Source organism: Sinocyclocheilus rhinocerous, unplaced genomic scaffold (genome assembly GCF_001515625.1).
Source record: "Sinocyclocheilus rhinocerous isolate Xijiao unplaced genomic scaffold, SAMN03320098_v1.1 scaffold1243, whole genome shotgun sequence".
In the NCBI taxonomy this organism is placed as follows: Eukaryota; Metazoa; Chordata; class Actinopteri; order Cypriniformes; family Cyprinidae; genus Sinocyclocheilus; species Sinocyclocheilus rhinocerous.
This window is the reverse complement of record NW_015626033.1, coordinates 1097741-1120441: the sequence shown is the minus strand read 5'-3', so window position 1 is coordinate 1120441 and position 22701 is coordinate 1097741. Positions and strand designations below refer to the sequence as shown.

Below are 22701 nucleotides of genomic sequence, written 5' to 3'. Positions count from 1 at the left end.
GTTAATAGCGACCTAAGGGAGATCATATTATTTTTACACGACAGCCATTTTATGCGCTGAGCTTGCAACTTTGAAAGAAACATGTATGTATATGGTTGTTTACTCAGGCTGATGTCGTTCCTTGTGCTTTTATTTTAAACTCCAAAGGTGAAAAACTGTTTGTTTGTTAGTTTAACCACTCTTTTCCTCACATTCAGTTCGTCTATACTCGATTCGCGCCATCCAGCGGTGTCCTCCATGGCAACGCTTTATGAAAAAAAAACGGCACTATTTTCATTGGCATGTCTCTCATTTTTGTGTAGGCTATACATTTTTATAATGTTGTATACTTTGTTCTTAAAAAATAAATCACGTCTCTCGCCTGGCACACTGCGTGGCACACTGCGTGGCACACTGCGTGCGGAGTCGGACTCACGCTCTGTTTCATACAAACAACTGGCGTCATCTTGTGGTTAAGTTACCGATTGTAGTAAAAATCTAAAATTGTTCCTAGATAAATTTTATAAAATACAAATGAAGTTACAAAATTCAATCCAAACTCGCATATTTAAAGTCACCATATAAAATAAACCACTACAAGGCAATAGCCTACATTTGGAACAAACTTAAGTTTGGAACAAACATAGTTTTTTTTTTTTACTATTTTAACTAACAATTCCTTTATATAATCTTACTGCATTGAATACAGTGGACTTTAATAATTCTTTATTTTCCGCATTTTGAGAGCAAACGCATTACACTGCTCTCCCTATACACACCGGAGATATAACCTTATGGAACGGCTGATCTCAGATTCCCATCCCCGTTTTCTTTATGGCCCGACCCCCATCGCTGGATTGTTCATGCTGCTTAATGACGGCTATTAGGAGAAGACAGTCTCCAAAGGTTGGAGGGGAGCAACAATTAGCCCTCTTCCCCAGAGAGGCAAGTGGAGCGTGGCCTGGTGGGAGCTCCCAGTAATCACAGCTCTTTCCCTGCTGTCTGCCTGCTTGAGAGAACCAGACTCAGTCCCACTCATGTGCCAAAGAGCCCCTTAATACACAGCAAAGTTACACAACACATCTGGGCAGATGAACAAAGGAAGACCTGAAGCTTTTTTTGCTGGTGAGTCTGTTCAACAAGTCAGTCCATGAAGCCTGAATATGTAGCTGAGTGTCTAAGAAATTTAATACAACACTGTACATGAAAAAAAACAATCTAAAATAAATTTGATAAAGATACATATTTAAGTAGCATAAAATTATGTTTTAAAGGGTCCAGGGTACAAACTGCAATTCTGTTGCAAACGCATGTGTTGCTCTGCATGAAGTGACCCATATTCTTAAACTTAATGGACATGGACATCTGTGTTGATTCTATGGATTTAACTACCGCAGTAGCCCTGACAACTACCAAAAACATTACATCAACTGCTGGATGCTGCCAGGGGACCACATGCACAACTGGACAATTCACAGAAAGCTTTTATTTGCTAGTATTTCTGTAGAATAAACACACTCGCTCATGATTCATTAAGGGTGTCAGAAAATACTGGCTATTATTAATCGGGCTGCATGCAAACAGAAGCGTCATTCAAGGTCATGACTAAATGATGCTATTCAAATCATAAGAATCATTAGTATTCCTGGCAGATGATGTTACACATTTAAACTTTATGTGTTGACAACGTCTGTGAAATTAATCAGATTAAATATGCATTGGTGGGCTAAACAGATACATTCTGCATTGTAAAGCTGATTATAAAATGAACAATAGTTGCGTTTGCCACAACAAAGCATAGTTTGGTAATGTTGGAATGAGGTTTGGTATGATGTGGATTGAAGCCTGTGATTGAGGGCGAATAAACTCAGGCATGTACAGTATAAACATGTTTTCTCAACCAAGCAACAAAGAATTGTTCTTTCCAGTCCTTTACCACACTGCAAAGACAAAATGATCCACATTCAAATTGTATATAAGCTGCTCAGATTTGACATTCAGACCAAAATAAAGGGGTTTTGAAACCCTAATGTTCAAATGTTTTTACATTGTACTTATATTAAAAAAAAAATCGTATGCATGTAATTACATCTGTAATTAATTTCTGTAATTACATCTATTACTGTAACACTGTTGACCCGTCACCTTAACCCACCCTTAAACCTGTCCCTAACACCAAACCTGTCCCTAACCTTATACGTATCCCACCTCAATAGCAGCAAAAGTGTTTTGCAATACAATATGAACACAATAAGCACATTGTACTTATTTTTTGATGTAAGTTCATAGTAGTTAAGGCCACTTAATATAAAGTGGGACCAAGAAATCAATACTTCTGTTCAGCAAAGTCATTAAATTGATCAAACGTGACAGTAAAGACTTTTACATTGTTACAAAAATACTTGAGATAAATTCTGTTCTTTTGAACTTTCTATTAATCAAAGAATCCTGAAAAAAATGTATCACAATTTCCACAAAAATATTAAGCAGCACAACTGTTTTCAACATTGATAAGTTAGAAATGTTTTTGAGCACCAAATCAGCCTAAAACATATTAAAACAGAAAACAGTTACTATAGTTTAGCTTGAGCATAAGATAATTATTTCACATACACTTAAAATATTAACAACCGCAAATTTATAGGTAAATTTAAGTGTTAGCAATAATAATTCTTTACACAGTCAAAACAGCACATCACTGTTGTTTCCTGTGTGCCATAATTTAGTGGCATTTATATCAGAATACTTCAGATCATGGAATGCGTGTAAATGCAGTTTTACAGATCCACACCCTTTATGATGGGAATCTGGGGCACATTGCCAATGGAAACTCTGACTCTAATGGGCTGAGGAGGTTGATTCAGCCCTTTAACAGTAGCATTTTCCCTGATGTTCCACACTGAGATAGCAGGACCGCATAACGAGTAAGCAATTTTATTTTGATTTAATTACAGATAGTTAAATTTAACTAATAAAATCATCTTGATATACAGTATAAACTGTATAAAAAAATCTTCCAGCATAAACCACAACTAGTAAGCAGAACCCTGCTGCTTTATAAAATACACCATTCAGTATGTCCACTGGTGTAGTTTAAAAACAAAAATATGAAATGGCACACAAGCGAATGGCTTTGAAACTCCATAAAATAAACATTACTTTGGCTTTCTGAGAGTCCAGTGAGAGAAAGAGAGCAACTATACAATAAAACCGATCCACCAAATGGGCCTAATTTATTTTTTTTAAAATGCCATCATCTTTCATTTCTTAAATAAACAGTGTTGTGTTTCCGGCCCTGGCCAGCGAGCCTCACCCAGTCCAAGAAAGAATGCGTCATCCCTGTAATTCATCAGACCCAGAGTGGGTCTCCTGAAGTCAGCAGTCCTGCTGGAAGTGGTGAGAGCAAAGTGCATACGTAGGCAGCACTTAAGCTGGACTCTCCACTGGCATGTGGCTGCATTCAGCTGCAGTTACAGCCGACTTTAACGCTGACTGACGAATGATTGATTGATCCTAGCTCTCGCAGGACCAGCTGTACACCCTGCCCCAGGCATCACCGACCAGCAGTGTGCCATGCGTTCTGAAATCACATATTAAAATCACATCTTCAGGAAAAATTAAAAATAAAGACACTGCTAATCATATTGAGCTTAAAGAGAAAGTTCACCAAAAAGGAATATTCACCATGGTGTTAATGCCACACTTCTCTGTATAATGGCAGTTGATCACAACCAGCATCAAACTTTTTTTTTAAATACGCATTCAACATGTGGCATGCTTTTCGTGGGTAAGTTGGAATGAACTGCGGTGCAAATAGTCTCATGAATGCAGTCATGCACAGAAGACCAACAGCAAAGGTCAAAATTTTCATGAAATAATAAATTAAATTTCAGTTTATCGTATCGTATACCTCCAGAACATTTGGAATGTATACATTTTTTTTTTTTTCAAGTTTGATGCTGGTCACTGCCATTATATAGACAAGCGTGAGCATGACTTTTTTTTAAGTCTCCTTTTGTCATCCAAAAAAGAAGGGTGTACATTAGAACAAACACAGGGTGAGTAAATGATGACTTAATTTTACAATTCAGGTGAACTAACCCTTTAATCCTGTACGGAATCATTTAAAACATTAGAGGATCCATTTGAAACCAGCTTTCAGACCATATTTTGGTCTGAGAGACTGGCCTTTCTTCAATACCTTGATATGCCCAGAGCCGTAATCACAGGGTTATTTTTGCAGTGTCGACGAGAGACGGTCTGATTGCGGTTTAACTCTCGACAGAGCACCAGGTGTCTTTCCCACTTCCATGAGCTGCTGTCTAAGAAAAGCAAAAGCAAGAGTGAGATATGAGACAGAGATTATTTATGGTCAGCACGTTGCTAAATTGAGAGAAATACATCTAATATAAAGCCTTCACTGTTACAACGAGTTCCCCCAATTTAATTTAAACGTGTTGATACTTACACGCGCTGACGCTGTGCTGTAACCAATGTGTACCAAATTGGATTTGGTTATTATTGCTTTCTAAATTGCATGCCTACATCAGCAAAATTGCTCATCAGTGTTTACAGGCTGTATGTTTAATAACTTTGCCCCATAATTCCTCGCAGCTAGCCCTAATGCGTCGCACAAAACAGTAGATCATTATGAACTTTTCTTCGGATCGCTCAAAAATGAACCTCCGGCTGAGCGGCTGCACCATCACACTTAAGAACAGACGTAATCCGATTTATACAGCATTTTTGAAGGATGTCTAGTATTTGGTCTGGCTATTTAATTTCAAACACTACTTGTATATTAGAAAATAACGATTCTCCTGACGTCACAAAGCACATTGTTTTCCAATATTCCAGGAGCGAGTTCCTGTTATTTCATGCTGGCCATTAAGGAAGCTCGTGGGTTATAACGGTCCTATGACCGGAGGCGAGAACAAAAGCACATATTCACGCTCTTGTTCAATTCTGCACTTAAGGTGAAGTGTATTAGTGTTACCTGCTTCCTCAGGAGCTGATGACAAAACATGCCCTTGAGACACAGAGCACTCCTCATGTCCAGGTAATTGTACTCTAGTATATTCAGTCTTCCATATCTGCAACAGAACCACACGGTTAATGAAAAAAAGAGGTGAAAAAAAAAATCGAATGCAATTGAAGCTATATTCATAAATCAAATCTGCCGGCCATTGATGTCGCAGGTCCAGGCTCCAATTGATGCCTAATTTAAGAAGCACTTTGATTTAATAACTGCTCTTACCTCATCTAAAGTGAGCACATGTAACTATTAATGCTTCTGTGGGACTTCTCAGCCAAGCCTGTGAGCCCCATTTCAATATCCCAGTTACCATATTTTAATATTTTGCAGCTATATTACCTGACTATTAAGCAGGAAACACTACAGTAAAGATTTATTGCTTAAACACCATGGTGTAGTCTTTGGAGAAGACTTCTCATTTAAATTCTCTCATTATAAAGTTTGCTATGTGAACGCTACGCCTCATCATCTTTCAGTCAGAGGCCCGTTCTGAAGATCTGGCCGTACCCGGACGATGCCGTCGGCGCTGCCGGTGATGATCACGTTGCGGGGGTCCCACTCATACTTCTGTGTGAAACAGCAGCACAGAATGTTTCCTTCAGGCCAGCAGGAAGTGTTTAAAGAGGCCAGTAGCTGCCCCTTCATGGTCCACAGGTACAAATGGGTCTCTGCGCATGACACAATCTCACCCTGAGAGAGACAGAATGGCGATTAATGATGCCCATACCAGGCAAAAGACACTATTTTTGTTTGGGGTCAGTAATTTTTTTTTGAATGATTCATTAAACTGATCAGAAGTGACATGAGGACTTTCACGTTGTTATAAAAAAATCTATTTCAATTAGATGCTGTTCTTTTGAACTTTTGATTCATCAAAGAGACCTCAAAAGCTGCACAACTGTTTTCAACTGTGATAATAGGAAATGTTTCTTGAGCACCAAATCAGCATATTAGAATGATTTCTGAAGAATCATGTGACACTGAAGACTGAAGTAAGACTGCATTCAAAAACTTATCGACCACAAACATTTGAATGGTAATGTTTCTCTCTCGGTGTCCAAGGTTTCAAACAAGCCAACATTCAAAGTTTGTCTTTACAAACAAATGTTTTTTTTTCTAATTATAAAATTACAGTTCAATAAATATGAATTCATAGTATGAATTTGATAAATATTTTAATTTAAATGCATCTGAATTCTATCTATTTACATATAAATTGCAATTCTGCATCCTTTGTGCTACTAGGAATTTAAAAGGCATTCTCAATTCATTTCATGCTTACAAGCCTGATATTTACAGTGGCCCAAAATACATTTGGACATTTAAGCAACCCGTAAAATGTATAAAGAAATAATAATAAATGGTTAAAAGACTATAAATACTTTCAATTTGCTGTAATACAAATTATTTGAAGGAGGTTTGTAATTATATATCAATAATTTTCTCTTGTGTTTTTAGTTGCAGGTATGTTTCATGCTGTGTAGCAGGGGGTTTAAGCATTAAAGCAGGTCTGAAGAGAAGGATGTGCCCACCCTTCCTTCACACAGCTGGCTGAGGGGAGTTTCAGAAACCACTCTGCGGGTGCAAATGAGCCGGTATAAATGTGTCATCCAGACGGCAACACGAGCCGAATGGCCCTAACCAAATTAAATGTGCGGGAGTGAGATGGATGGAGAGAGATTTGGGAGCTGAAAAATGCAGGCTGACCTCAGAGCGTGTATGTTTTTTCTGGAGGGTACTCACGGTCAGGTCATTAATAGCCAGGGCAGACACGGCAGAGGAATGTTCTGGTAGCTGTGTGATGTAGCTGAGGTCCTCCAGGTCCCACAGGATGCAGGTCTGGTCCACAGAGCCGCTAATAATCACACTATGTGCTTCTGATGCTACCAGACACGTCACTGTGTCTGTGTGTCCATACAAGGTCTGAGATGGAAAATAAACATTTATTTATTAAAAAAATGAAACAAACCTTAAAATGAATAATTTCGGAGGACTTCCGGGTTGGACATCGACATGATGGCAGCATAGAGCTAACGTTCCTGGTTGGAATAGTTTTGAAAAACCCCCTAAGATCATTAAACTAGCAATCTAATTAATCTACTTAATAAAAATAAAAGGGGAGTAAGATGGAAACTAGGTGCAAAACTAAGAAAATCACACATCATTTGAGAAATTTGTTTTCAAGATTGAGGGCATACATACTCTGTATATACTCTCCATAGTAACATTAAGGTGTATGTATGTTTTCATTTATTTATTTTTATCTTTTTCTTTATTTCGGAGAAATTATGTATGTCCTGATCTCTGTATGCATTTTCCCTCTGAAAAATAAATAAATTAAAAAAAAAAAGAAAAAAAAAAGAATAATTTCGAAACTGCTTTGTGACACCTAAGCATGAACATGGCTGTTTAGGAATGATAACACGTGTCAGTCTGACCTGTTTGAGTCTCATGTGTTTAAGTTTGTCCTTGCTGATGGAGACGTCCCACACACAGACAACAGTGCTGGTCCCGGCTGTGATGATGGTGCTGTTGTTGGGACAGGCGGCACATACAGCATCTCCCCAATCTGACACGCTCTCAAACACTGCAAAGCTCTGAAACACAGGTAATAAAGCTATCAAACTTTAACAGCCAACCAAAAGTAACCTTGTTGAATAATAAACAATACTTCAGATACACAGGAACAGGAAAACATCAAATAAAAAAAGAATTACTGAATGAAAAATACAAGCAGGCCCATCATGTTAATTTATGGATCTAGAGAAATTATAAAAGCAAACCTTTTCAGTTGTGTAGTTCCCAAAAAAGCAGGTCTGGTCATAAGAGCCCCAGCTCAAGTATGTGTTCCACTGTGGTGGGATGAGAAGTTTGTTTTTTTCCACGACCAATACATCTTTCTCTCTACACACTATTTGGCCAACAGGCCCCAGTGTGAGTTCTATGTAGAGAAACAACAGAAAAGCAGGTTTATGCAGTGTGACATGCCATTTATATATATATTTTGTAAATGTTTTTGATCAAATGAATGTAGACTTGCTGAAAAAAGGTATACATTTCTTTCAAAAATGTATCTTACTGATTCCAAACTTTGAAATGTTCGTGCCTATTTTACCATGTACTTTTAAAAATTAAAGTCACATTGAAAACTATTGAAGAAAAGTTCAAAACATTAAATTGTGGAGAACTTGCTATTAAATTTTTTTTTTTTTTTTAAAGAGTATTAATTAATACTATTATATAATAAAAAAAATACTAATGGTCTTAGACTTTTTGCAACTCACTGTATATATATGGTTATACTCTATATATTATATATTTAACCAACAATCTTGATGTTGAAATGACCATATTTCTTGTCTTTTTACACTGTTATTGTATCAATCTCAAACATTTTTGAACAAGGCATTTAAGTCATTTTAACTGATCATTTTTACATTGTGAAAAATATGTTGGAACAACTGTGCCTTTAAAAAAAACTGTGTGGTCAAGAGTAGTATTCTACTTTCAAATGACCTACATATGAGAGGACACAGTCAATCTCCCTTCTCACTGACAGTAGAACAGTAACACAAATCATAATGAAGCCTGAGATGATTGCAAATTTCTCTCAAGATGCCCTTTAATTTTTTCCTTGTAGGATTTACTGATCAGAATGATAAAGTAACGCCTGATATGAGAAGAATATATTGAGTGAGAGACAATAGAGCGAGAGAGATAGAAACACAGTGAAAGAGAATCATCTAATTTTCCAGAGAGATCCTTTTGGGATATTCAGATTATTAAATAAGCCTCAGTGGCTGTATCTTCAAGTGCGGCCTAACAAATAGCAGGATCTGAATGGAGCCGTGCTGAGCGGTGACTGAGAAAATGAGCCTGTGAAAAGTCTAGCCAGCATCTTCTGCCTCGCGGCTCCTATTGCTCCCTGTAGACGTGCCCCCATCTTGTAAAAAATAATTGAGGAATGGAATAAAATAACAAGGTGACTATGAATGATTAAATGGGGGGTCTCTACCACAGAGCTGTGGATGTTCATTTTAAGCAGTACCTTTAACAGCCTGGGCGGAGGGCTTGAGCTTGTCCAGTTTAAAGAAAAAGGGGGTTATCTGACTGGATACCGATATCTCTTTCCCAGAAGCACCCTTGTGAGGTGTACGGCTAGGGTGTGGTTTGGTGAAGAGCTGAAAGCATAAAACTTCTATTAGTATTGCATTTACAGTAGAATACAGTATCACAGTAAATCATCTCATTACAGGAATCAACCTTACCAAACATTGGAAGTGTTGCATATATTAGGCATGCATGATATATTGGCACCACATTGGTTATTGGCTGTTATTTGACATTTTCTTTTATCGTATCAGTCGAGTTTATATATTTAATTTCTGTTCATCTTTAAAAATAGTAATAATTAGTTTTTGATTGTTTTATGTTTTATTTTTTGACAAAATAGTAAATACATTTTAATATTCACCAAATTTATTGGTTATCAACATAACATGAAAATGATTATCAGTTTGTCTGTATCTGTATGTACAACCAAAAACATTCTCTAAAAAATTTGAAAAGAGGCGTAGAGGATCTGCTAATATTTTTTAAACAGTGTGCTCAACTGGTGTACCTGCTTCGGCATTTGGCCAAAGTTGCTGATGTAGCCAAGCACGGTGCTTTTCATGACAGGATCCTTCATGCTCGCTCTGTCGTGTTTGTCAGTGTAGAAATATGGGTGAAAGGTGTTGAGGGCCTCCACTGCAGGCGGACCCTGCTGTTTGTATCCGAAGATCAGATCAATCCAAAGATGCAGGCGTGCACTCACGTAATCGCTCTCAAGAGCCTGCAGAGAGAGCAAACTCAGTCAGTCAGCAGATCTGGATGGGGGCTAATACGCTATCAGTGATGCCGTAACTTTTATTTCCATAGAAGTGCAGGCGGAAAAGCTGTGCTTACAAATATCAGGTCAAAGAGAAAGCACAATAATGCATTTTAAAAAGATATTATTCCATCCTGGCAACTGATTACAGATCAAACAATCTGATATAAAAATTATATTCCAAAAGTTTGTATTCCTATTTCGTGTTACTAAGTCATTTTCCCCCAAAAAAATTTTCTTTAAATGTAAAGTATTTTAGAATTGGCTAAAGTGTCCAAACATAACATAAACATATATACAAAAGCAAAAAAACACTTAAAATAACAAATATAATCAAAGCAGCTCTAAGTCACAAGCACTAAATTGTGGAAGATCCCTATATTACCCTTCATTTGCATATGAAGGAAGGCGAGCAGACAGAATAGCTCATTTTATGCCATCTGGAAATGATACAAATATTGCTCTGTAGATTGGGAACTGATAAAGCATGGCCCTTATATGCCTGCAGGCATAACGTAGCGAGAAAGAAAGCATTCATTCCAATAACCAGCAGGCTTCAGTAATGGAGTTATAGAAGAGTGCAGATATTGTACTTGCGCTGAATTGGGCCTGTTATCTTCTAATTACAATGGCGTTAAACAGAGTAATGGGGCTTCCTTGATGAACTCAACAAGTGCTTATTATCTCAAGAAAGGCAAAAAATAAAGCAGCTGCAAAAATTATTTAACTATCGCCACGTTTAGCTGGATATGAATAGTGCGGCGACACTGATACTGTTTTAACTCTATGCTTGTTTTCATGAAACTTGGTATGTGCTCTGATTGCACGGACCCTCTTTGTCTGTCACAATATAGGCTAAGAGTAAGTAAAGCAGCATCTAATGCAGAATTAGATATTGTGATGCTGGTGGCCCACAATAAGGCCTATTTTGAGTTTGATGGACCAGAGAAACTGACCTCTCTGTGTACTCTGATGAACTCCTGTGGGTCTCCTTTGGCCCATGGTGGCAAAACCACATCATCTAATGGAGTTCCATCCTGCATGCAACCTGTATTATCAATACACACATTTAATGACTAATGAAACAGACCATTTAAAAATAAAATAAAAAATACATATTTAACTATAAAACCCCCTACATTTCCATTCAATTGTTGTGCTAATACTGATATATATTACCAAAGTCAAACTGGTTGGAGTTGACAAGAAAGTCCGGGAGGTAGAAAAATTCTGGAATGAGCTCTCTGACATCACTCATGTTGTCCTTAGATGCAGATTCCCACTCGTTCTGAATGCTGTGAAACATCCGCTCTGGAACGTCAAATGTTCCACCCTATATATATATATGTAAAAAAAAAAGTCCACCAAAATTTTAAACTCTAGCAAGGGTGCATTTCCTAATGTTATTTAAAAGCAAAGTGGCATGGTGAAAAGGAAAACACAATTTGGAGCAAAGAAACAGCAAAGAAGTAAAGAAAAATGACAAAGGATGAAAAAAGACATGCCATCATATACATGTTTGTTTAATGCACAAGGTTGGGAGCTCCACCATCAGCAAGGCTGCCTAGAACACTACAACGGCCCCATGTGTGTATATGAATCATAGTCAAAAACAATTGCTTAGATTTGGGACATTTTCAAGCAATTGATTCAGGCTTTTTATTTTTCAAGGGAGTTTATACGTCCTGGTGAAAATCTCTGGAGAAGTTATGTAATTTGCAGTAAAAGCAAATGCCCTCATTGAATGAAAGTAATATACTGTTAGTGGCACAAACCTGATTATGAATATTACTGTACAGAGGAAAGCTGCTCAAGTGAAGCAAATATCATTGCAAAGTGTTATCCTAATGTTTGCATTACGTTACACCCGCTATCAAATATGCATGACATTTTATTTTAATCAATTGGTTCCATGTGTATAAATTAGATATTCTTTAAAAACGAAATGTGGTTTTGCACGCAAGTGACGCAAAATAATTTATTTGCATACATATTAAAATCATACCCTAATTTGGTTTTGGAAAGAAAAAAGAAAAAGCACACACAAGCCCAAACAAGGCCAAAAACAATGAAGTTCATTTCATCGAGTAAGTTTAATTTAGAAAAATTGAATTTTATAGAAGTTCTGTCACTCTGACATGTTTTGTGCTTTATTTGATAAAGAAGAGCCATTATTTATTGGAGTTTCTGTAGCACTGCGTGCCCTGTAACAACAGTAGTGTGATGTAATTGAGCCCGGTCAAACAGGTGAGAAGTTTACCTGCAGGTGGAGGAAGGTCTGGGAGAAAGGCTCCATCCTCACCAGGTACGAGGCCACTATGATGGCTGAGGAATAGTGTGTGCAGTAATGACACTGAGCTGACAGGTCACCTGTAATCATGACATTAACTAAGTAAATTAAAGCATTTATTTTATTTCATTCAGTCTTGCAGGTCCCCGAATGTTTTTTTTTCCAAATAACAGCCCTGATTCTGCCATTATGTTTTAAAGTTGCTATTGGCTAACTGAATCAGATTTTTTTGTTCCGTTTTGGGAAAGGAAAAAAAAAAACACCCAGAGCCTCCATGTCTGCAGGTGAAACTGACAAACTCCATGAACTTCAGCTGTATGAACAATAGGTTTTTAGGTCTCAGTTACAGAATCGTTGCATATAAAAGGTGCATATGCTTTACCATCATTATTTTCCACCTCATTGTATCTCTGAATGAACTTCTCTTTTCTCTTCTCATTTTGAGCTCCCACTGGTTTGGACAGATCTCTGAATGTAGCAGGGCAGGACAGATCCAGAGTCTAACAAGCGGTGAATGAGATTATCAAACAAACAAAAAATTTCAGTATCAAAAGTTCAAAATGTTCAGTTAAAGTTTGGGTGCATGTTAGTTTTACCTCTGATTCATAATCAGCAATGATCCATGGAAAAACAGGATATTGCATCAAGTCATTGTATGTCCGTCCAGCAAGCGTGTTTAGATGCATAAGGTATTGAAAGTTACTGATTTCTCCTCTCTATGGAAAAAGAAGATACATACTGTCAAGAACAGAAGAAAATGAAACAAAAATATGCATTTGGGTTCATGTAAAATAACTTTTCAAAAAGCTTATATTTATATTACGCCATTCAATCCATTCACTGTAAATGCAGGATGTATATTACAAATAATAATGGTTAATAATCATGTTAAAGTCTCACACATTACCTGCCATTTAATTAGGGCAGTCTTCTCAACCGCTGCTGTCTTTCTGTATGAACACAACAAAAGAACAATTGAAGACAAATTTTATTCAAAGATTTTACTGTAAAACATTTTGTAATATTTTTCTAACTTATTTTTCAAATACTCAGTTTGATCTACTGCAATGTCACCTAACATGCAATGCAAACAGAGATGTGTACTTCTTAGCAGTTACAGAATTAAGTGCCTTGAATACGGTGAATTCTGAACTGGTCATCCGAACCAAGACGACTATGGTTGCATAGCAACAGGTTAAGGAATAGAAAGAGCTTATGGATTTAAACCAAGGAGGGTCCGTCTTTCATCAGACACAAGTGCCAAAAGAAACACATACATTCTTGTGGAAAAAAGGGTTAAGACTTTATTCAGGCATGCCTTTCCCTCCTTCAAAGGAGTAAATAGTGCCATCTATAGGTTTTGGAAAATAACTATAAACACACAGTAACATATTACCTTGGAAGTTAGTTTTCTCTTTAACACACATTAGTGAATTACAAAGATTACAAGTGCGGTTCCTACAACAAGCCATCTAAACATGCAAAATCACAGCTGATTTGACATTCATGCGTCAACTTGTTTTCTCCCAAACATTTATCACCACTTATTCCCATATATAAATGAAAAGACAGCAAGAGAGAGAGAAAAATGCATAGTTCAATCGTAGCTAATGGGTGAAACTATTAACATGCTGGACTTGAAAGAACTTTTTGGAAATGTAATCTGAGGGAGTGTACAAACACAAGCGCTGCAACACTTCTTTCTCCTCTTTCTTTTGTGCGTGCTCCGGTCACAGGACAATAAAACTCTTGGCACCCCACGCAAGCGTTGCTTGGTAACAAAAGTTAAACAGGACAAAGCTTCTTTTTGGAGTACAGTCTGAAGATCCTCCTCTGATTCTCAAGCAATTCAGCTGTGGACCTCATTTAAAAACTGTAAGTAAGAAAACTTATTTAAGTCTTCCTTCACACCGGAAAGGAGATGAAATGAATCCTGGGTAACAATTGCTGGTTGGGGCAAACTGATGGTTTTTTACACACTCTTGCATAATCCTTTTACCTTTAATCCTTTAGCCTTTCTGGAGTTGTCTAGAAGCATGTTTAAGCATAGGCAAAAAAGAAAAAAAGTCACACAAACAATAAATGTTTAAAGATATCAATATTCTTTAAAAAGTGCTTACTGACTGATTTAGTTGGGTTGAATACAAGTACAAATAGAGGCACAACTAGCAAAGTTAGACACTGAAGCCTAACCATCTATCACAGTATTCAAGTATTTTTTTCTATAACTAGAAAAAAATGATAATTTCCAACTAGCCATTTGGATCAAATTTTAAAAACAGCAAAAATGACAAATTATGAGAGAGTATCTAACTGTATTAACTCTAATCTGTTTTAGTTATATGTAAGTGTTGTTGTATCATTGGTACAACATGAAAAATAATTTTTTATTAATTTTAATTTTGGTAAAAATGTGAATACTCTAAACTCTTTCACATTTTAAAAAGCATATTCATCAGTTAGAAAGTATATTTTGGTAACACGATTTCTGGTCTTAAATCATGTAGTCGCGGCATCTATTATATTTCATATGTCACGAAAATAGCAATACCATCCAATTTTCTCTCCGTTTGGAGGGGTTCAGAATCAGCGAATCACAAACAACATGAAGATGGATCATGCCGATGGTCAGCTCTCTGTAATTGCACCTCTCGGATGCAACGGATTCAAAAACAAAAGGTCTAATAGAAACAGGATGAACCGTATTAGCCCATCTACCAATGTGATTAATGAGTCGCCAAAGGGCTTACAATGCAGCCACTCCTCCTTTTTAATGGGAAGATATGAAGGGAACGAGTTTAAATCTCTTTCCAGTGTCATTTATCAAAGTACTGATTTGACTCTCTCCACACAGTCACACGGACTGCTAGCGCCGCCCCGGATCAATCAGACGGAACACAAACTCTTTTCCCAGAATATGTGTTGGGCGCTCGCTGTATCCACTGTTATCTAGTATTAGCCTTAATTAGAGAACGACATTATCCTAAAAGATCCCTTTAGGGTGAGTTGGGTGAGTGAGTCGGTTGTAAACATTACACCCCTCTCATTCCCCAAATGGCCCAACACTTCCGCGCCCCCCGATATTGCCTGCGGGCATACATGAAACCTCTTTCCCTATGCAAACAACTAAACTGTCCCGTCATTAAGTCATACATGTTTAAAGCTACGAGGTCCTGAGATAATAATTACATGACTTGAGTTAAGACTTAATCAAATTGATGCTTCAGAAGCGCTTAAACATTAATCTGTGTCTATACAGCTCCATGGCTAAAGGAAAGAGAGCAGGCGGAGCCAAAGGTACGAAGATCACATTGAAAATGGCTAAAAATGCGCTCAGAGTAACTCCAGATGGCAAACTCCGACTTGATCTGAGCAACGTAGGAATCGCCACGTTTCCCAGATGCCTTCTAAAGTTAAGAAACATAGAGGAACTTGACCTGAGCCGAAACAAACTGAAAATAATCCCAGAATTCATTGGCCAGCTCACTGGACTGCGTTGGTTAGACCTTCACAGCAACCAAATCGAACAACTGCCCGAAAGCATTGGACTCCTGGGATTTCTGCTCTACCTCAACCTCTGTAACAACAACCTGGACTCTGCTGGTTTATCGCCTGAAATAGGAAGTCTGAGAAACCTCCAGGTTCTCAACTTGGGTATGAATCGTCGAGGTTCATAACCATCGAGAGGTGCAGAAGGAAAAAGCTGCTTGAGAGGTCGCAAAGAAAGAATAATTTTTCAGGGCTGATCTCGCCAAACTCTGTAGCTCGAGGTAATCAAGAAAACTGGCGGCAGCAGACTACTAGCTCACCTCCAAGTTTTCAAAAAGGACAAGCCAGACCTGTCGGAGATACCAACACATTGTCTTTTATGAATAACCTTTATACATAATAACACTATACATAATGACTCAACATTTAAATCTCCTCCTGTACTTTTAGGAACTAAACTGCAGGTTTTGCAGGAGGTCCACCAAATATTGTTGGATCTCAAGCTCATTTTCGTGGGGAAAAAAATTAAAATTTGTGTCATACAAAACTACGACAAAGTTAACTTCAACTAAGGCTAAAGTTATGAGGTTAAAGTTAAGCTAACTGTTTCATTGTGCCTCCCAAATAAAACATTTTCTATAGAATTAAAATGTACAAATACATGAATTTGCACATCAACAACAAATATTTAAATATGTATATACATTAATCTCTCTATCAACCAAGGGGTTCCTGGATCTGTAATCTGTATAGTATCATTAAAAAATATATGCATCAAATTACTGTGTATTTCTTACAGTGGAAAAACAACTTTGGCTTTGAAGCCGATGGGAAACAATCAATATTAAGTCCATTCCCTCTTCATCATGTTAAAAATCAGGGGAACTAAACATGATAAAACTAAATTGAGCAGAAATTGAAATGGTGAGTTAAGGAATGATAATTTGAACCAAAACAACATCTGAAATAACGAATAGGTAGTAAGCTTATGGCACCCTTGCAGACAATTAACACCTATAAAATTGTGAGCTGTATTGACTGCGAAAAGTTACTGAGGCCGTTTTAATTGGTAGGAAGCGCTGAAGATGCAGTAATTGAAGTTTCAGTGTAGTGCCAGGATATTGTTTAGGGGATTGAGAGTCTGCCTGTCAATAGTTAACCGCACACATAAGAGAATGTGTTTTCTGGAAACTTTGAAACCACAAAACTCTGCCTGTTTCAATATAAAAGCATCACAGTCTCTCTAACTGAAATGGCAGCTGTCTGCGAGATCAGGCAGATGCTTTTGACACTCACCTCACATTAAGTACAGTCTCTCCCCTTCCCTTTAATGAGGAGACCACGGCGCACAGCCTAGAAAGAAGGACAAAGAGAGAAAAAAAATCAAGATAAATCAATTTAGTCTGTGTCACCTCACACACAGTTCTTTGCCTGCCTGAAGCACAAGCACTTTTTCGTTTTACCTTTTATATGCGTTGACGTGGTCATTGTTGAAGAATACCAGGAAAACTGAAGTTCCGTTCTTTAAGAATATCTCCAGAGCGTTGTCCTAGTGTCATCAAGAAATATAAATAACAATGAAACTAACAAACATGATAAACAAATAGAACAGAATAGAAAAAATAGAGTTAAATATAAAATATATGAATTTAAAAAATGAAATGACTATGGGCTCTGTGAATCTCACCTCAAGCAGAAAGCGCATGAAATTGGCCTCTTTGATGTCATCATATGACCAGCGTTTGCAGTTTGGACTCGCTGAGTTTTTCTCTTTATTCATCATGTTGCAAATATATGAGTCTCTCACACTATAATAAGTACAGAAAATTTAAGATGCTGTTAAATCTATATAAAAAAATAAAACAAAGCTGTTCCATCTCAGTAAACTTAATGTTATCTTTACCTCCTTTACGGTCTTTTTATAATAAAATAACTAATTATCACATAATTATATACACAATTAAATATTTAAAACTTCAAAACCAACTTGAAAATAAATGAGAAATTTTAAATGTGTCTAAAAGTCTTATAAAAATAAATATACACTACTGTTTAAAAGTTTCTCAATAAATAAATAAATACGCACTACCAAGTTTCTCATTAAGATTTTTTTGTTAAATGAATTAATACTTTGAGCAAGGGTGCATTAAATTGATCAAAAGTGACAGTAAAGATGTTTATAATGTTACAAAGTATTTCCATTTCAAACAAATGCTGTTCTTTTGAACTTTCTGTTTATAAAAGCAATGTGAAAAAAGTATATCATGGTTTCCACGAAAATATCAAACAGATGGTTTCCACGAAAATATCAAACAGTCTTATTAATAAATATTTCTTGAGCACCAAATCAGCATACTGGAATAATTTCTGAAGGATCATGTGTCCCTGAACACTTTAGTAATGGCTGTTGAAAATTCAGCTTTCTTTGTTCTCTAAAATGTGAAAAGCTTAAAATAAAATGTTGAAAATTCAGCTCTTCAATCACAGAAATAATTAACCTTTTATAATGCATTAAAATAATCAGTTTTTTAATTATAAGAATATTTCACAATTGTACAGTTTTTACTGTATTTATGATCAAATAAATAAATGCAACCTTAGTGAGCATAAGTGACCTCTTTCAAAAACATTTAAAAAATCTCACCAACCCCAAACGTTTGAACAGTAGTGTATGAGTAGAGAGACAGAAAACAGTAGCTTTACTTGGTCTGATGATGAATTCTACAGCACACATCTCCTGTGGAGGTCAACGTGAAGCCCTCGCATACGTAGAGGTCAGCTTTGCCAAACAACAGCACTCCTTCGGTCAGCACGTGACCACTGACGACCACCACGCAGTGTTTGGCTTTGACCTGAGGTATGGACACATTATAGCAGACAGCATGGGTATCAAGTAGCTCATACAGGAATCCGTATAGTGCATTCAACTGTTTAAAATAAAGCTGTAATTTGTTTTACATGCTGCCAAATTCAATGAATGAGTAAACACAATGTCAAGCCAAGTTTTCAACAGTTGTACGAAGTGTCACTGCAGCCTGCCTTCTGAATTGTGCCCTGGGGCTAACGTGTCAAAGAAGCGCCACCCCGGTCTTGATTGATCACTGTTACCACTTCATTATCTAAACAACACGGTGGAGAGGCAAAAATTAAAGGGAGAAAAAGGCAAGATGCTGAATGGATGGGGTGTTTGTGAAACAGGGCCAATCTTCCGCAGGCGGAGTTCGCACGAAACCTCTCGATTATGCACGGCTAATTGCATTGTCTCCCTTCATTTCACACCAAGCAGCTGCACCTGGCCTCAGCCCTGAGTCACCACGACTCTGGGCTCCGGGGATCCGCGTCCCCAAAACATATGGGGTCCAGCCGTACTGCCAGCCGCTCCACAATTAATACAAATCAAATCAGAGCCTCCTCTCCATGCAAGCGCCCCCTCTCCGGCGCAGAGAGAGGGCCCCACTGTTTATTACCAGAATTAATCAATGACACAGCAACAATAGCAACACGCTAATTGATTAAGGCCCTTTTCAAATATATGGTCCACCTGGTGGGGTTTTGGTTTCAAACGGAGCTATAAAACAGAATCAGCCTTGACCTGAGTCAGTCCTAATTCTGTCTGGTCTTGGGGATTTACAACAATGGCATATTACACCTTGCTAGAGGATGTTTTTAAGAGTGCTCGGTGATAGTTCACATCAAAAAAATATTACATATGCACCATCCATCATTTCTGTCACAAACTATGGCCATGACTGTTTATGACTTTAAATGCCTTCTATTCTTATTTCTTCACTGAAATGATATTATACATAAAAAGGAGTGGAAAATTTTGATATTTATAAACAAATTTACTTTTTTGAACCCTTCAACTGCTAAACCACGCACACAGATATTGTGGGGCATCTATATAATAATTACAACAACAACAATTATAATTATAATTATTATTATTGTTATTATAATTATTATATAGATGCCCCATATCTTTGTGTGTGGTTTGGCAATTGAAGGGTTAAAAAATTTATTTTGAACCCTATTTTTATTAATAATAATAATAATAATGGTAAAATAATAATAATAATAATAATAATTAGTGCTGTCAAACGATTAATCGCATCCAAAATAAACGTTTTTGTTTACATAATATATGAGTGTGTACTGTGTATATTTATTATGTATATATAAATACAAACACATGCATGTATATATTTAAGTAAAATATGCTGTTTATATATTATAAGTAATAATTAAGTATTAATAGTAATTAATAGTATTAATAGTAATAGTTGAGGAAGTACAACAAATTCTGGGTAAGAGGAGGATTGGGAAATTATATAAGCTGGATTCGAACTCACATTGCCCACTTGAGCACCAGCCTCGGCTCCATATAAATGCAATAATTAACAACACGTAATACTGCATCTTTGAAGTTATTACCTGTTTGAGCAATAATGAAAAGCTAAGCCTCTGTAGATATGGTGCCTGTAAATTACAGTCATCACATTGCCTCTGGAATTGAGGCGTAGGCTGCGTTAAGTGTGTGCATTTCTATATTAATAAGTATGGAGAGGGCAATTCGGCTGACACAAAGCACAGCAGGACACACCACCGACTGAATGAATACAAGACAGCAGACATCACCCCCTACTGTTCCTTATTAATACTTCTGTCAGCCACTCTCGGCCCTGTTAATGCTGAAGAGCACTGTCAGGCTCAGCACACACACTACAGCTGTCCGCACGAGAATGTGTTTTCTGTACCAAAGGAATGTGGCTCCAGGTGAATATGGGTCACTCTCACCTCTTCGGTGGGTTCCAGCTCCTTCAGTATGAGTTGAGTATCCATGCACTGCTCTGAGAAATCCTCGGGCAGAAGTGAGGCCTCATTCAAGACAGGGAAAAAGGTCAAATGCTGACAGTCTAAACCGTGCTCCTCCTCAACCTCCCGGCTTGCCTCGCACAGGATCCTGGGGTCTGGGACACACATAAAATATGTACTTTTAAAGAAATATGCAGATAAAGCTGTAGCTGTACAATACAAAACATGTTACAACACTGATCATAAAATTGACAAGAAAAGTGTGATACCTGAATCAGCCTCAATAACTTCTGTGGCTCTTTTGCTTTCTTCAACAAAATGCTTCTGAATGAGGCCTGAAGTCAGTGTTGGCATCTATTTAAAATAAAAATAAAATATTTAACAGAATAGAACTGACCTTGATAAAGAAGACTAATGAAAACTTTTGTATATTTATTGTTATAAATTAAAATGAATAGAATAAAACTAAAACCTGCATTTAAAGACTTTTCAACAGTGATTGAAAATAGTTTAAAAGCAAAAATAATAATAAATAAAACATGCATCTTTATTTTATTTAAAGCTCAGAATATTATGCTATCAATGTTCTTCAGCCAGAAAGAATTTTTTTAATGTACAGTGATAATAGCTCACCCTTTTGGATCGACGTAGCTGCTTTCTGCGAATTCGGGATCGTGTTCGGTTGCGCCCCTCTGCAGTGTTCTGCACCCAGCCTCGTTTAAGGAAGACTCCTGGACCAGGGCCGAAGAGACCTCTCTCTCTAAGCAAGTCTTCCTCTATTCTTAGCCACTGAACGGCCATACGATCATTCTCACTATGCATCATCTACACAAAACACAAAAGCAAATCAATGACATTTTTTTGTTGGATTCCTGGGGCACAGCATTATAGGTATTAATGGTTAAAAAATAAACAAACCTGTGCGTGACTCCTCAGCATGCTGTCAAATATGGTCTCACAAGTTTGCCAGTGTGCTTCCATGTCTAAGACGAACCCCTAATGGAAACAAACACACACGAAGTGACGCGCACACATTAAGGTACATTATGAAGGTGAACAAGCAGACGGTTATATGTATGTAAACGGTCTTCTGTAGCTATTAGGTTTGCACACAGTTACAATAACATTTCGCAAATTGCATTCATGTGGGAAAAACAAGCTAGTGGCTATTTAACCATACAATAAAGCTGTCTCCAATAGTCCTCAGTGTGCTCTAATTAACTTAAAGTATAATATAAGCGCAGTGTGAGGTGGCTGCTGGCCCTGCGCCATGCTCTGTGTCCTGCTGATTTATTGTACTGATAGGCATTAGCCCTTCAGGAAGCCTGTGTACTTCACCACCGACCTGCTCATATCCAGATTTACTTAAAGGCTCATTAAACCAATCATCACAGTGGTGTCCTCTCGGAGCCGGCCCAACAGCCACACTGACTGCAGTTCAGAGACTAGAGGTGAACCGTAAGAGTACTGAATCCAGCACTGCTATAGCTCAAACTGAGACAAATATGAATTATGAAGGCACAAGATAAATCTAAAATTAGCAAAAGGTGTAACTGCATGAAAATGTTTTCTAAAAATCATCTCTGACCATTTTATGTTTTGTTTTTTAAATCACAATCTTTTTGGCGCACTAAATGCATACTTGAGGTCGATGAATAGTTATGAACAATACATTTTCACCAATTTGTAGAAATTTAATTTTGACATTAAATAATTTTTCCTGTTATTAGCGTCAAACACAGCAAATTAAACCATCTGTTGTAAAATAAAAAAAACATGAAAATTTCCAAAGGGCTGAATACTTTTTATAGGCACACTGCAAAAAGAATTTCTGCAGGTAAACAGGAAAACAACATTTTAAAAAATCTAAAAACATTATTATTACATTAGGATTGCAATACAATTATTTATTTTGTAGTTTTACTTAGTAACTCAGTCTACTTGTTTCACCTACATACCCATCGCTGCTTTGTATGCCATAGCAAAATGAGAAAATCCAACAAAAATTCTGGAAAAATGCAATTTTGGTACTTAGAAAGAACAACAGTGACAAGTTATAAAACTAGAAAAAAAGAAAATTGTGCATTTGTGTGTGCTAAATGGATGGTGGGATTAAGAAAGGAGTTCACAGGAGTAATTACAGCCCTGTGTTGACTGATAAACACCGAATCATTGCCTAATCATATTCTTTTATTTAGAGAATCATAAGTAATATATAGCATT

The 22701-nt window shown here is 37.0% G+C and overlaps 1 protein-coding gene across 1 annotated transcript in view; it reads right to left on the bottom strand.

Annotated features, from left to right (window-relative positions):
• Positions 1 to 2621: 2621 nt before the first annotated feature.
• Positions 2622 to 22701, bottom strand: part of LOC107707224 (WD repeat- and FYVE domain-containing protein 4-like) — a 45041-nt gene continuing 24961 nt past the window's right edge. The window contains exons 40-62 of the mRNA XM_016511183.1: positions 21397 to 21474; positions 21112 to 21303; positions 20748 to 20832; positions 20461 to 20633; positions 18367 to 18515; positions 17351 to 17471; positions 17127 to 17212; positions 16960 to 17016; positions 13082 to 13124; positions 12771 to 12890; positions 12557 to 12674; positions 12145 to 12254; positions 11064 to 11217; positions 10841 to 10932; positions 9636 to 9848; positions 9063 to 9195; positions 7798 to 7955; positions 7453 to 7611; positions 6758 to 6937; positions 5522 to 5704; positions 4976 to 5072; positions 4181 to 4301; positions 2622 to 3559 (exon numbers count right to left, since the gene is read on the bottom strand). Coding sequence (XP_016366669.1) covers positions 3493 to 3559; positions 4181 to 4301; positions 4976 to 5072; positions 5522 to 5704; positions 6758 to 6937; positions 7453 to 7611; positions 7798 to 7955; positions 9063 to 9195; positions 9636 to 9848; positions 10841 to 10932; positions 11064 to 11217; positions 12145 to 12254; positions 12557 to 12674; positions 12771 to 12890; positions 13082 to 13124; positions 16960 to 17016; positions 17127 to 17212; positions 17351 to 17471; positions 18367 to 18515; positions 20461 to 20633; positions 20748 to 20832; positions 21112 to 21303; positions 21397 to 21474 — 2889 coding nt within the window. The 3' untranslated portion in view covers positions 2622 to 3492. The remainder of the gene's footprint in view (positions 3560 to 4180; positions 4302 to 4975; positions 5073 to 5521; positions 5705 to 6757; positions 6938 to 7452; positions 7612 to 7797; positions 7956 to 9062; positions 9196 to 9635; positions 9849 to 10840; positions 10933 to 11063; positions 11218 to 12144; positions 12255 to 12556; positions 12675 to 12770; positions 12891 to 13081; positions 13125 to 16959; positions 17017 to 17126; positions 17213 to 17350; positions 17472 to 18366; positions 18516 to 20460; positions 20634 to 20747; positions 20833 to 21111; positions 21304 to 21396; positions 21475 to 22701) is intronic.